The 16,481-nt window shown below is 37.7% G+C and overlaps 1 protein-coding gene across 1 annotated transcript in view; it reads left to right on the top strand.

Moving 5' to 3' along the window:
- The window catches only part of AGBL1 (ATP/GTP binding protein like 1), an 803,745-nt gene that overhangs the window by 481,437 nt on the left and 305,827 nt on the right, over window positions 1-16,481 (top strand). Inside the window, exons 20-21 of the mRNA XM_031669203.1 lie at window positions 1,515-1,646; window positions 9,923-10,099. Of these exons, the coding sequence (XP_031525063.1) occupies window positions 1,515-1,646; window positions 9,923-10,099 (309 nt within the window). The remainder of the gene's footprint in view (window positions 1-1,514; window positions 1,647-9,922; window positions 10,100-16,481) is intronic.

Here is a 16,481-nt window from a genome sequence, read left to right as displayed (position 1 = left end):
GAGGTTTAATTGGCTCACAGTTCCACATGACTGGGGAGGCCTCATATTTGTGGTGGAGGGCAAATGAGGGGCCAAGTCACATCTTACATGGCAGCAGGCAAGACAGCGAATACAGGGGAATTCCCCTTTATAAAACTATCAGGTCTCATGATACTTATTCACTATCAGGAGAACAGAATGGGAAAGACCTGCCCCCATGATTTAATTGCCTCCGCCTGGACCTGCTCTTGACATGTGGAAATTATTATAATTCAAGGCGAGATCTGGGTGGGAACACAGCCAAACCATATCAACAGCTAAGCACATATTCAAGAGGGGAAGAAAATGTACTTCACCTATTGATGAAGATGGAACGTAGTCTATTGCAAACAGTCATGCATGCAAGAATAAAAAAAAGTTGTGGTCATTTTTTAGATTTTATTATTTTTCTCCATTATTAGCATCTCTCCTTATAACAAGATTTTGCGTCACTGCACTTGTCATATGATTTGTGCAACCTCCCTGTGAGAGGAATGTACTTTCCCATACCACTGATAAAATTGGTTACATGACTTTCTTTGATCAGTGTACTGTAAGCAGATATGATGTTTGCTGCACTTCAGTAGAAGCTTTAATGGCCATTACCCGATTCTACCTTTGACCATTTTTCTCCTCTACCACAAGAATAGCATATTTCAAATTAGGGCTTTTTTAGCCTGGATCCTAGAATGAAGAAAACATACAAAGCAGAGTCATAGCTGATCTCTAGTATGAATGAAAAGTAATCCTTTGTTTGATAAGCCCTTTGTGTTTTGATGGTCATTCTTTACCACGTTGGAACCTAGAGAAAAATTAGGGTGATTGATTAGCTTCTGTTTTAGTATATTTCACCGATTCCTTTTAGATGGATCTTTCCTTTTGATTTATATTTTAATTTTTTTTAACCTTCAAGTTCAGGGGTATGAGTACAGATTTGTTGCATAGGTAAACTTGTGTCATGGAGCTTTGTTGTACAGACTATTTCCTCACCCAGATATTAAGCCTAGTACCCATTAGTTATTTTTCCTGATCCTCTCCCTCCTCCCACTCTCCATCCTCTGAAATGCCCCAACATGTTTTTCTCCTCTATGTGTCCATGTGTTCTCATCAAATTGTTTAAAATGCTCATAGATATCTTAAAATGCCCTTGTTCCTATTTTCTTTTCCAGGTTTTCCCATGCCTCCTACCCAGTCACAAGTAAATTTATCAAAAGAGCTATACATGACTTGTGTTTCTTCATATTCTGTTCACTCCTAAGACCCTTACAGTCTACATTCTCCCCTGATAACTCCATTAATACAATCAATACCACTCTTGCCAAAGACATCAATGATCCCCACATGGCTGGTTCTGCTAACTCAACAGCATCCATTTGAGAAAGTTGACATTTTAAACTTTCTTTGAGCAATGAAACATTAGTAGATATGATTTAAGCGGATTTAAGAAACCAATGACCTGACCTGGTTTTATTTTCTCCTTTGTTGGGCTATTGTAGGTTTTCTGTGACTTCCATGGCCACTCCCAAAAGAAGAATGTGTTCCTTTATGGCTGTAGCATCAAGGAAACCTTGTGGCAAGCAGCATGCACTGTAGGCACATCTACTATCCTAGAGGATGTCAACTACAGGGTAAGCCGCTGTAGGGAATGACACCAGATATGCTGTGTCCATATTCTTTATTCTTACCTTTAAGACCATGCCCCACTCATTTGTTAAGTTTTTTTTGTTTTTTTTGTTTTTTTTTGTTTTTTTTTTGGTAAATAAGCATTTTGATTATTTTAACCATAGGGTTGTAATACAAGCAGGCTGGAGGCATGTGTAACCTCTCCTAATTTTTGTTGAATTATGACTTACTTCCTCGTTGCTTTGCCTCTGTTTTCTATATGGTTTGATATTGTATAAAAGGCATGAGAACTACAGACAAAAGAACTCATCTTAATGCCTGACTTGGCAATTATTCAATTATTAACTGTGTGATTATAAGGTCATTAACATTACCTCACTGAACCACCCTTCTCCCATCTGTAAAATGAGGATAGTAAAAATACTGCCTCTCTTACATAGCTTATGGAAGGAACAGAATGATACTGAATACAAAAGGACTTCAAATAAATAGGAAGGGATGAACAAACATAAGCCATTAAACCATCCATATTTCTCTGCCTGAGCATTCTATAAAAAACAGAGCAGTAATCCGCTGACCCTAATTCTATTTTACCTTAGTTTTAGTGATTAGAGCTCAACTGTTCCTCCATGAAACCACATAGGAAATTAGGGAGGGGTAAAGAAAAGAGTACATCTTTCCATCAGGATATAGGCAACAAGCTATTGCATAGTGAGAATCAAGAAGAAACAGAGAAGCAAAATTGCCCAAACACTAAATGAAAACTGGTCTTTGTTTACAATTTATGTAGAAAAAGTAGAAAATTATGATGGTATCTGCCTCTTCTAAGTCTGTTATTCTGGGTATGCAATTTACTATCTGCAAAATAGCTTCATTCCCAGGGTTAATGATAGTATTAAGAGGTAAAAATCTACCAAATCACCTTTTCACCTGGAAATACATCCCCTCTTCTCTAGCCTTCTTCACCCAGTCCATCAAAAATAGACTGCCGCTGATCAATACAACCACCCCAAGGCTTTTATAGCAGAATCAACAGTTATCCTCAATAATCTGTTTGCTGTAAGGCTCAACCAGAGTAATGATGATAAACCATAACAAGCTTAATAACTTAATCTTATTTAGGAAACTAGTTTAGTAAATTAAAGCATTCATCTGGGCAGTTCCTGTGGACCCAACCCATATAAAATGATCTTTTATGTGTGATACATCTTGAATCAAAAAAAATCTACCATGGTCCAATCTTAAATGTAGAGTCAGTGTGTTTTTTACTTCTCTTTTTCCAAGAGAAGGTAATAATATTAATAGATAATTCCCTATATACACAGGAAAAGGTATAAGACACAAAACCTTAAAAAAGTCTCCTGTATGAAGCTGACATGAAATGGGGCAGAGTCAGACATTGTAGGGAATGATAGCATGGGTTCTTATTAACTGTATTTTAATTTTTGTGTATGTTCATGTTATTTAATTAATAAATTCAAAAAATATTTTGAGGCCCAGATTAGCGTAAGCTAAGGTAAAAGGCGTAAGATTACAGAGATAGGTATGCCAGTTTCTGCCTCTGAGAATAAGCACAGTGGTATTTAATAGCAATGCTGTTGAAGAGATTAATCCATCTATACATTAATACTCACCTATAAGGTCCTTTAACTGTGAATGGGTCAGTTGCCTGAGCCTCACTTTTCTCCCTTGTGAAATGAGGAAGTTATATTTTCTACACAGTTTATTACATCGAGTTTGTTGGTGCCTTGGGCTTCCTTAAAGGCGATTCATGGGCTACTATGACATATGTGGAAGTAGTGAAGTGAATATGGTTTGGTCACATCCCTTGCTTTCAACCCAAATAGCTTTGCTTTTTGGGGTCCCACATATTATATAACTCCCTGTATCACTGACACTCTAAATCTAGGACATAATGATCTGTAAATAATTATCTTAACACTGGTGATCTGCCTAAAAAGACTTTTGTGTATACAAATGGATCTTCTCAGAATTGAAAGGACCCACTCATTTTACAGATGGAAAAATTGAGACTCAGGGAAGAGTGTCCTCGTAAGACAGGTTAATGTTATCATCATGATATCTGCCAGTGGTCAGCAGCCTGCTGATGCTGAGAGGCTGATTCCTTCATTACCATCGAAAGTGGAACAATTCTAAACATGTTAAACTTATCTAAGAGGTTTTATTTGGTCATTCACTCTTAGTATTGAAGAGACAATTATGCGCCCTATTATATTTCAAATTCACTCTGCAACATTTATTCAGTTTTATTAATCAACTTTAATGGTACTACTTCTAGTTACGTTGGTATAAAGAAGTCAGTGAATCCTCTCTGCAAAACGCAAATATAAAACAGAAGAAAATTTTGAAAAGCAGCCCTTTTAAGACTCTGGAAATTGACCAAATACAGATGATAAATTGAGAAGCATTTATTCTTGAAAACTGCTGGAACTTCATGTAAGAACAGCAGGGGTCTGTAACCTTTTTGACTGGGGCTGCTCCTGACTCCAGTCTATTTGGTCATCAAGCAATGCAGTTTTACCAACAAAAGGACAGCCACACACACACACACACACACACACACACACACACACACACATACACACACAGAGCCAGAAATTTACAAGGGAAACCTTAGAAATGAGAGAGTCATAGAAAAGCTAAGATAAGCTCTCTGTAAATACATGGTGTATTAAGCCATTCTTGCATTGCTGAGACTGGATAAATTATAAAGAAAAGAGGTTTAATTAGCTCATGATTCTGCAGGCTGTTCGGGAAGCATAATGCTGGCATCTGCTTCTGGGGAGGCCTCAGGAAGCTTCCAATCGTGGTAGAAGATGAAGGGGGAGCAGGCACTTCATATGGTGAAAACAGAGTCAGAAAAAGAGTCAGGGGGAGGTGCCACACACTTTTGAACTACTAGATCTCATGAGAATTCACTCATTATTGTGACAACAGCACCAAGAAGATGATGCAAAACCACTCATGGGAAATCCACTTCTGTAATCCAGTCACCTCCTACCAGGCCCCACCTCTGACACTGGGAGTTACATTTCAACATGAGATTTTGGTGGGGACAAATATCTAAACTGTATCACATGGATTATGGAAAAATATGTGTCTCTTCAGAGGAGACCCAAGAGAGCCCAGTGAGAAATAAAGCCCAAAGAGACTTAAGAACTGCCACAATTTTGAATGTCTTCCCAAATCACCTACAAATCAATCAAGAGAGAGTGGAAGTCTTATGCACTCAAGATATTTGAGTACTACATTTGCCCAAATTATTGTATAACCACTATGCTAAGCAGCCACAGATGTCAAGCTAAATAATTTAAATAAGAATGTAGAAACTGTATAGAGACATTAGTGGCACACATTGCAGAAGAAAAAAGAAATAAATATTCTGCAGATTAATCCAGGAAAGTAGTTAAAAATTAAAAAACATTTAAAAAATAGAATCCAGAGATGCTAAAAAAAGGTATAATCTATGATGTCCAGTTTTCAAGCAAAAATTACAATTTTGTGAAGAATCAAGAACGTGAAATCCATCCTTAGGAAACAAAGCAGTCAGTAGAAACAGAGTGGGCCAACGTGGTGGATTTATAATTATTTCCAAGCAACTGTTAAAATATGTTCAAATAAGTAAAGAAAATGATGTTAAAAAGTTAATGGCAAAATATGATGACCATTACTCAATATATAAGGAACTTTGATAGAGAATGAAAAACAGAAGGAAGGAGGGAAGGAAGGAAGGAAGGAAGGAAGGAGGGAGGGAGGGAGGGAGAGGGAGGGAGGGAAGGAAAGAAGGAAGGAAGGAAGGAGATAGTGTTGAAAAGTATCATAATCAACATAAAAAATTCACTAGATGGGATTGTCGGCAGATTTGAGATGGCAAGATAGTAAAGAATGAATCAGTAAATTTGATGATTAATCCCAAATTATTCAATTCAAAGAACAGACAAACAAGATTAAAGAAAAGTAAAGAGCTGTAGAGACCTATAGGATAGCATAAAGCATATCAACCAACATGTAATGGGAGGCCCAAAAGGAGAGGAAAATAAATGTCTGAAAAAATATTTGAAGATATAATGAGAGGAGAAGATAGTATAGGAGGAACAAAACATATATGAGACATAGAGAGACAAACAACAAAATGGCAAATGTAAATCCAAAAATATCAATGATGACATTAAATATGAATGAACAAACCCTTCATTCCAAAGGCAGAGGTTGTAAGATCAGATTTTAAAAATAGGTTCAAGTATATATTGTCTATAAATGACATGCTTTTGATTCAATAATGCAAACAGGTTGAAAATTAAAAGATGCACAAAGATACACCATGCAAATGGTAACCATAATAAAGATGATTATATTGACATAAGACAAAATATACATTAAAAGAAGAAATATTACTAGGGCTAAGGGTGCAATTCATAATACTGAAAGAAATAGTTAATCAGCAAGGTATAACAATTATAAATGTATGTGAATATATATACTCTGAAATACAAGAAGAAAAAATTGAAAGAAGGCATTTAAAATTTAATAATAATAGTTGAATATTTTAGTAATCTTCTCTCAGTAAGTGATAGAATAATCAAACAGAAAATTAGTGTAGAGAATACCTGATCTAACTTACATATAACAGTTCTTTTCAAAACAAAAGAATATATATTCTTTTTGAGTGTCCATCAAAATTTCTCCAGCATAGACCCTATAATAGGCTATAAAATAAATCTCAATATATTTTAAGGGATGGAAAACATGCACAGAATATGCACCTACACAACAGAATTAAATTATAAATTAACTTTCATAAGAAATCTGGGATATCTGTGAATATTTGGAAATTAAACAATGTGTATCAAATTAACTTATGGATTGAAGGGGAAATCCAATGGGTAATTAGAAAATATCTTTAAGTGAATAAAAATAAAAACTCAATATATCAAAATTTATAGTATGCAGCAAAAATGGTACATAGAGGGAACTTTGTAATTTAGAATATTTAGAAACGCAGAAAGATCTAAAATCAATAATCTAAGCATCCACATTCAGAAACAAGAAAAAGAAGTGCAAATAAATCCCAAAGTATAGGAAAGAACAAAATAAAAGCCAAAGTAAAATCAATGAAATAAAAATCATATGAACAATAGAGCATCCATAAATAACATGCTTTTTATTCAATAATTCATAGTTTGATTTCTTAAAATGATCAACAAAATGATCATCATTTAGCTAGACAGACAAAGAAAAGAAAGAAGATACAAGTTACCAAAATTGGGATTGAAGGAAGGGACATCACTACAAATCTTACAAAGTAAAAAAGAGTATCATTAACTACTAAATGCCAACAAGTGAATACATTCTTAGGAGAACACAGACTACAAAAACTGATTCAAGGAGACACGGACAATCTGATGAGGTTTATTTTAAGTGGAAAAAAGTAGAATTAGTAATGAAAACTCTTCCCACAAATGGAAGTTTGGGCCCAAATGGCTTTGTTGATACATTCTATCAATCTCTTAAGAACAAAATAGTGCTAATCATAAAAACATCCTTTCATAAAATAGAGGAGACACACTTGCCAACTCATTTGTGAGGCCTGTGTTACTCTGATACCAAAGCCAAAATGGGGACATCACAAGAAAAGACAGCTGCAGCCCAATACTTGTTATAAACAGACAATACATTATTATTCAGTGCTGAAAAGGAATGAGCTATCAACCCATGAAGAGACATGGAAAAACCTTAAATGGATATTACTAAGTTAAAGAAAACAACCTGAAAAGGCTACATACTGTATTTCCAGCTGTATGACATTCTGGAGAAAGCAAAACTATGGAGACTAAAAAGATCGGGGTTGCCAGGAATTTGGAAGGAAGGAGGGATAAATAGGTGGAGCAGAGGGGATTCTTAGGGCAGTAAAACTACTTTAGATAATACTGTACTATTGAGTACACATCATTATACATTTTTTCAAACCCGTAAGATGTACAGAACCAAAAGTGAAGAGAATCCTCATGTAAACTATAGACTTTGAGTGATGATGTTTCAATGTAGGTTCAGCAGTTACAATAAACCTACTACTCTGGTGAGGGATGTCAATGATTGGGAGTCCATGCATGGACAGGAGTCGGGGGCATATGGAAAATCTCTGCATCTTCCTTCTCAGTTTCGCTGTGGACCTAAAGCTGCTTTAAATAAAGCCTTTATAAAAGAAAGAGAGAGAGAGAGAGAGAGAAACACAACCTACGGAAGAAAAAAATAGTTTCACTTAAGTAAAAAAGGTGAAGTCACTTAAACAATGTAAGAGTAAACTTTTGCAACATAGTACGCTAATGATAAATTAAAACTATTTGCAAGTATTATTGATCACTTTACTTGTAGGATATAGAAACAATATATTTACGTCTATTTGACCAGACCCCCAGGGCTCTGGACTAGCAGATTCTTTTTATTTTAGCAAATAATTATGTAGTACCCTCTATGAGCAACATACTGCTTGATGTGTAGGGATTTTCCTCTGAGTAAGACACAGACCTGCCCTCATGGAACTTCTAGGCTTCTGGGGAGATAGAAAATAAACAACTAATATATACACAATAATTCAGTTGTAATTGTAATGAGCATTTTGAAGGAACAAATAGATTGAGTGATTATAGGAAGGGAGGGACAATGGTAGATAGGATGAAATCAATTAGGAGACAATTGTAGACACTCAAGTGAAGACAACATTAGCATTCTATCTCCCTTTTTTTAGATGATCTGTAAGTCTGGAGGCTATGTAGGAATTTAGAGATCATAGTAAATTATATTAATAATTATGCTAATATATTTATATAACATAATTTATAAGATAATTAATAATTATAGCTAACAGTTACATTTAACATGAGGACAGTAAGTACCAGAGATAGTAAGAGATTTGCTCAATGTTCTAGAAATTAACAAAACTACATCTCTTTAAAAAGAATTCTTTCATTTATATTCTCATTAACTTGTTATGCTTCTCTACTTTCTTGCTGTAATTTGTCTAAAAGCCTAAGGTTTCACTATTGTTTAATGTATGTAATTTTATATTATGTGTTAGTTTATGCATATTCCACCAACACTAAAATGAGAGAATCCTTCTTGTTAATGTCATAAAAGTTCTGGGACTAAGTGCAGTATTTCTGCTGACTCAGGACTGTGTATACTATCAACTCTGAGTCATTGTCCTCTGGGGAGGAGGTCCAGTGGCTGGAAGATCCCTTTCTGTCAATCGAGGTGTCAAGTGTCTAGAGATGCCTTCTAAATGGAGGTTAGGTAGTCATAAATAAAGTATTTTTACCCCAAGAAAAGGTGGAATATATGAACCCAGAGAGGATGGATTTTCAAGAGTTTTGTAATTGATCAAGCCTCAGATTTTTGGCTTAGAAGATGAGACGAAAAGTTCATTTTGGCAATTATACACTCTTAGGAAAGAAGTGAACTATGTGTGCTTCTTCTCTAGAATCATCACTGGCCCCTTTGGCCTTGTGAAATAAGTGAACAGTCCCAAGTATGACCCTGCTAAGTAACAGTGAGGCTGGATGTAGTCTGTAAATTTCAAGTCCCTGTGAAATCTGAGGCTTTCCATAGTCTCAACTCTTTCATGTATGAGGCCAAGTGTATGTGTGCAAGCCTTGGTCCATAGCAATGCAGAAAAGTGGAACTGAAAGATTATGGAGTTGGCCAGTTGGTATTTGGATTCCTTTCCAGCAACTTTATAGTTTTCTGGACTTCAGCTATTTATTTCTAACTTTTTTTTTTTTGTGATGCAGTCTCACTCTGTCTCCCAGGCTGGAGTGCAGTGGCACGATCTCGGCACACTGCAACCTCCGTCATCTGGGTTCAAGCGATTCTCCTACCTCAGCCTCCTGAGTTGCTGGGATTACAGGTGCCTGCCACCACACCCAGCTAATTTTTGTATTTTTAATAGAGACAGGGTTTCACCATGTTGGCCAGGTTGATTTTGAACTCCTGCCCTCAGGTGATCCACCTGCCTCAGCCTCCCAAAGTGCTGAGATTACAGGCATAAGTCACCGCTCCTGGCCTATTTCTAACTTTTCTTAGCCTGTTTCCTTATCTGCAAAATGATTTTTTAAAAGTGATAGTCATTTCTTAGGGTTAATAAATGATTTAAAGTAACAAGTGTTTTATAGATAGACACTTAACAATGTTGAGAAGCTATTTTTATGATGACTATCCCTAGTCACCCACAACTAATCATAGTTTGATTTTTTTTAAATTGTAGACTCTTCCCAAAATCCTTGATAAACTAGCACCAGCATTCACAATGAGCAGCTGCAGCTTCCTCGTGGAGAAATCTCGAGCCTCCACGGCCCGGGTGGTGGTGTGGAGAGAGATGGGGGTGTCCAGAAGCTACACCATGGAAAGCAGCTACTGTGGTTGCAACCAGGGCCCCTATCAGGTATGTGAGACTGCAGGACACCCATGCTTTCTGTCCAGCAGCAATACATAAAAATTACAGACAGCTTGTTCCTGCTTTCTCGCCTAAAAGGGAGAGAAGGCTCCAAATAGAGTCTGGTCCTGCTCCCTTGCCTTGAAAAACTGGTTCAACAATTGCTTTCACCTGCAGGATCATCTATGTTGATCCTGGAAGCAATGAGTGCATGCTTTCCAATTTAGTTCTTCAATCAGCTGCCCTCACCAGAAAGCAGCAAGGAGCCTTTGACGTGCATCCCCAACTTTTACAGAACCTCTGCCTGCCTGACCCTGTTATATGCACAAAATTCTTGCCTTCTGCAGCAAGTGGACTAGTTCTATATACATCATAAAGAGCATAGGTCAGTCTGTAGATATTGTTGGTACATATATGTATTGTGTTTCCATCTTCTGTGCTGATCTAAATCTGTAGCTCTCTTTGTTATCCTGCTGTCTCCAGAGCACACAAAAGTGTGTGCACGGCGTGGGTCTCCCAGAATGAGTGGGTTTCAGACTCATATGCTAGCGTTGAGAGAAAGTGCTCTTGTATAAATCACATTCTTTCTACAGCTATATTAACTGCATGAGCAGCTGGATAGCTGCTACAGCAGGCTGTTCTGGCTGCTTTTCCCACTCCCCCATAGAGAAGCATAAATAAAGGATATTTTGACAGTGCCAGCGTAATAGACTCTTGTAAATTTCTTAGGCAAGCTGACAGACTGCTCCTCAGTGACTTCCATTCAACCCCAAGAATACCTGGACCTCACCAGCATTGAGCTCATTGTGTTAGCTTTGATAGTCTCCTGGAACAGCTAGGAAGCACTTGGCACCTAGGCAATCCCGAGCTTGTAGAAATCTGTTAGTTACCGAGGAGAGTACAGGGTGTGACAGGCGATGCACATTATCTAACTTCTCACATGGTCGAAGATTTTTTTTAACTCAGGGCTATCAAACCACCCATGTTGACTATTAATTCTGTCAAATAGCCACTTAGTCTAAAGACTTGCTTCAAATAATTGTTTTGTTACTGAATTAATAAATTCTTAGACTGAATTAATCCTATTCACCCACATTAATGTAAATGAAGAATAAGAAGAGCTGAAATCATTGGATGAGCATGAGATTGTCATCAAGAGATCTCACTCTTTCACTTACCAGCAGTGTTGAAAGCTACTTACTTCTAGGAACCTATTTTTTTTTTCATATATCAAATGCAGATTTTAATAAGGACTCCTTTTATCCTACCATACAAGATTTTGTAAGGACTAAAAGAAAACATATATGTGAATGTACTTGGAGGTTATATAATCAGGAATCTGTTCACTCCCTTGTTCTTCAAAGCATATAAGACTGGAAAAAAAAAAAAGCTTGAAATATTGTGACTTTCAGGCCTTATGGACATAGGTTTTGTCTCTCTCTGTGTATGTGTCTTGATGGGAAGGGGCCTGTCATTTGTTTTAAGGACAACTCCATGTAACTCTTCAGAGATTTATTGGCTTCGTGACTTTCATTGAGTTTGTTTCTCCAAGCACCAATTCAAACTAACAGCTTCTAGTCACATAAGTATCAACGATGGCATTGGAAACTCAGAGCTGGAAACTCAGAGTCCTCTGGAGCTGTTTGAAAACTAAATGACTCATCGGTCCAGGCCCTCACCAACTCTCTACCATGCAGTGTACATAGAGGCTGTTGGAGAGGACAAAGAATGTAAGGGCTCGCCCAATGGATGGCCTTCAGGTATTGGCACAGCATTTATCCCGTGAAATTTTCCAAATGGCTTTTGCATGGAAGGAAGAATGGAGGGAGAACAGGCTAGAGAAAGCCCTAGTAGTGCCAGACCTGGTTTTGGTTTAACAATCCCATTCTCTATATGAAACAGCTCTCCGAATGTATTAGTTTTCTCCTTCTCTTTGTTTTCCTGTCCTTACAAACATTGTTGAGTAACTGAGCAGAATCACAGGCAGTGAGCAAGGGCATGGTGAGTAATTTTACATATGGGAGGGCCCACCCCATGGGAAGGGAGCCAGTTCGGAGTTGGGTGTTTTGGTGATTTTTGTGTGAGGTACACAATGCAGTCTATGAGCTATAAAGCAGCATAGAAATTTCCATCCTGAACATATTGCAAATGCTTTTTGTACATTGGGAAGCTGAGTCCCAGTTGAGTCTTGAGGTTATTATTCTAAGGTCATCTTTCCATTTTTTGTTTAGTGTTACCATTTATCCAAAAGATGGAGGATACTTAAATACACCCGTGAGGGGCATTCTTTCCTTCCTTCATACGAATATAAATATTTTTGCAGTTTCTCTGGTTAATGCAGCTTTGAAGTAGCTCCAATCATTTCTCCCCCAGCACACTAAGTACCTGATTTGTTAGTATTGAGATGAAATATAATTTCTTACAGTGACATTTATATTGGAACTACATTAAAGAACATAAGCTATTACCTTAAAATAATGATTATTAATATGATATTTTCTCTTCTATTTTCCAGTCTATAGTTGGCTAATTAGAAAAAAAATTATCCTGCTTTTGTTTCTTTGGGATACAGTCTCTGTTGCTAGGTCATACACTTAGATCTATAACTTGTATTTAATGTGGAAATCCCACCCACTGAGAGATTTACTTTACCTATTAGGGACGGGCCCAAAGCTATTGAGGCTGTTGAAGAAAAAGCCAAAATGGAATGATGCATCCTTTGGGGGTTCGTTTTTTTTAGAGGCATCCAGTCTATGTGGACAGCTGTGGGCTTTACACTGAGTGTTTGTGACCTGAGGTCACATATGTGGTGTGTTTGCATACACAAAGGCATGTGGCTGGGCCCCAGCGGTTGCTGGTAGCTTAGGAGGAGGATGTGAGTCCCTCTACCCAAGCAGGCTGTCGACTTACTCCTTGCAACATTGCTAACTTGGACAGCAAAGTGGATCTTAGAGAAGGACAGAAGATGGTAACTCAGCTGAGGTTTGAAGAGTGACTCAACCTGTGTTTAAATTCTCTACCTGCAAGTTACATCCTTGTATTGTGGGACCTTCCTGCAGTGCATCCACTCTACCACCCACAAGGGCTCCTTTAATAACACAAATCTATTCAAGTCACAGTAATGCCCATAATCCTTCTAAGTATCTTTGTGTCTCGATAAAATTCAACTCCTCATCGTCATGAGTAAGGCCTTTTACAATCTCTTCTTTCATTTTTTTATACTCAATGCTTAGTATAGTATAAAGTAGGTATTAAAAATGATGGCTGACAAGTGAGTAAATAAGTGAACAAGTAAATGAATGGCAATTTCCAAGCCCTTAAATGATTATCCTCACTGTCCTTGGGTAAGTAGAAAAAGAGACGAAATTATTGTTGTCCACATGTGATCAGATGCCATTCTAAAATGGAGATTTTAAGAGACGTTGCAATGGGCAGAGATGGAAAATGTGTGGGTGAAAGAAGGAAAGACACAAGAATGCAGGGTTGAGACCTCTCAGACCTGCCACTAGATATGATTTGAGAGCACCCAATGGATTATATCCCAGAGTAAGGCAATTCTAGTTCAGGTGTGGAATCTCTTATGGCCACATTCTAATAACAGATGATAATTAGGCAGAAAGAATTCCATCCATACACATAGTAGATGCTGTGGTCCACCCTTGAGATCCCTCCTTAGGACCCAGGCACTCATTTCCCCTGGTTGTTCACAGCTGTGTCTATAACCAGGAATTGCTTGTAACTAAAGGACCTCATCTTGCCCAAAAGGTATGGCTCCTCCCTACCTGCAGCCTACATCCAATAGCTGATCTGTGGGGATACAAAAACCTTATCTCTTTGCCTTAGTTGGGGTGACTCCAAAGGGCCATTCCAGCTCTAGATCTCCCTATAGGATTAGCTGGCACCTCTGTTGCAATTCCCTTGTAGTTCAACCTCCCCTTCTGCCCAACCTTGTTTCCCTAGTAACTCACAGGTATTGTTACAGTAAGCACTCCCCAAAAGTCCTTCTATATGCAAATCTCAGCATCTCCGAGGCTGTTTCCTGCTGTAAACAACTTAAAACAGTATTTCAAAAAGGCTTAGATTAGAAAACACGCATGCTGGAAATAGGCACTTAAATTATTGGAGATGGTTTAGTGCGGATTAATTTCATATAGGAAATTCAATCATTGGAACTCCATGTTCAAGGCTCCCAGTGGCCCTTCATTCACTCCACTTGCCTTAGCTGTTTAGGGAACAAAGCGCTCTACTACAGAACTAGAGATTGCAGATCAGAGCAGGGTTTCTTGCAGTAGCCCAGACTGTAGGCTGGATATATTTATTTTCTGTAGCTGCCATAACAGATTACCACAACCTGGATGGCTTAAAACAACATAAATCTGTTCGCTCACAGATCTGGAAGATAAAAGCCTGAAATCAAGGTGTTGACAGTGCTATGTTCTCTGTAAAGGCAACTGTTTCATTCATTTCTTTGAGTTTCTTGTATTGCCAGAAATCCTTGGTGTTTTTTGGTTTGTCAATACATCACTACAATTTCTTCCTTTATCATCACATGGCCTTCTCTACTTGTGAGCCTCTATCCCTGTGTCTCCCCTCTTCTTCTTATAAGTACACCAGACATATTGGAATAAGAGCCCACCTTACTCCAGGATGACCTCATCTTAACTTAGTTAATTATATTTGTAGTGACCCTATTTCCAAATAAGCTCATATTCTGACATTCTGATAAGGAGATAAATTTGGGCATTGGGCAAGATACCATTCAACCTAATAAACTGGGTCACACAAGAAAATATAAAATTCTTTCCAAGAATTAGGGAAGGTTTTTATTTCTGTCTCCATATTGCCATGCGGTGAAGCCCTAAATGTGTTATAACAGTTCTCATATTCTGTCTACCTCATGTTAAGGAAAATGAAAACTTTCAGACTTTCTTGGAACATCTTAGAAGATAAATTTGAGACTCATGGCATGTATGAGTGCTGATTAAGGCTGCTCCAGTGTTATAATACACAATGTGAAGGTAGCAATAATGATAACAAACACGTCTATCATACTTATTGTGTGCTAAGCCCTTTACATCTCTTAAATTACTTCATGTCTGCTATTGTACAACAAAGCACTACAAAATCAGTTTTATTATTATTCTCATTATTACTATTTTACAAATGAGGCCACTGAGACAGAGAGGTTAAGTAACTTGCTCAAGGTCCCACAACTGGAAGTTTTCAAGCCAGAATTTGAAGCCAGACAGATAAGTTGCTGGGATCTTTGCTTTTACCTCATGCTTTCTGCCTAGTAGAATGTGGTTGGTAAAAGGGGCAGAAGACCCACCTTCCGCACTGGGCTGTCATTAAGCAGCTCTGCAGCAACAGGTGAGCCACTTAACCTCTCTGGGTCACAGTTTTCTTATTTATAATAGGAAGACAGAATTGGAACTAAAAGATAGGTATGGTTTCTGCTACATTATGTTGACCAAGTCTAACTTTGCTGGGTATCCAAGGGACTTATGGATCACCCAGACCAGGGTGACCCAGTGTAATGTTGAAGCCCTTAAAAATCTTCTGCAATTTTTCTTGAGTATGCATGTTTTTCTAGGAAGAAAGCGCTCTGCTTTTAGCACGAATTAGCTAGTTGTCAAGTGACTTTGGCTGTTCTATCCACTATTTCCCTTCTCCTTTTCATTTTATCCTGGCTGGTCTTTATTTCACCTTTCCAGAGTATCCAAAGAGGGCTGAGAAGAATGTAACACACGAAGTGGCAGATTTCCATCAGCAGGGGGAATAAGGAGCAGAGTAGACCTTCAGTGAAACAGCCAATTTGTTTATATCAGGGAACCTCCTAGGTTGCTTCTTTTTCTCATTTCACTTCCTCTTGACTTCTCTCCTTGTCTCATCAGACAACCATTGCTCTCACACAGTTCTTTGGACTTGCACAGCCCAGATGGGACACTTCTCCTCCATAAGAGTGTCCTGAGCTGCAGAATTGCCTCTGTATCAGGATACACACACACAAACACACACACACACACAGATTCTTTCTCTCCAACACACAGATATATGTATATATCATACATATATACACAAACATGCATCCATATCAATGGTTTTTAATCATAGATATATACAAGAAAGCAGAGTTTTTTGTTTAGTACGGGCTCCTGCATCAGATGTAGAGTTCCAGGGAGAGCTCTACATTTCACAGTTGTGACCTTGAGACAGTTCCTGACTTTTATGAGCTTTAGTGGTAAACATGGTATTCCTCATAGTTCCTACTTCATGGAGATGCTGTAAAGACTGAATGAGCTACTGCCTATAAGACGTTTATCACCATTTTCATAGTAAAAACTCAATACATGTTTACTGTTTGTATTTTTATTGATTATTAGGATCATTA

The sequence above is a fragment of the Papio anubis genome, chromosome 7 (genome assembly GCF_008728515.1).
Source record: "Papio anubis isolate 15944 chromosome 7, Panubis1.0, whole genome shotgun sequence".
Classification (NCBI taxonomy): domain Eukaryota; kingdom Metazoa; phylum Chordata; class Mammalia; order Primates; family Cercopithecidae; genus Papio; species Papio anubis.
This window is presented reverse-complemented; position numbering and strand designations above follow the sequence as displayed.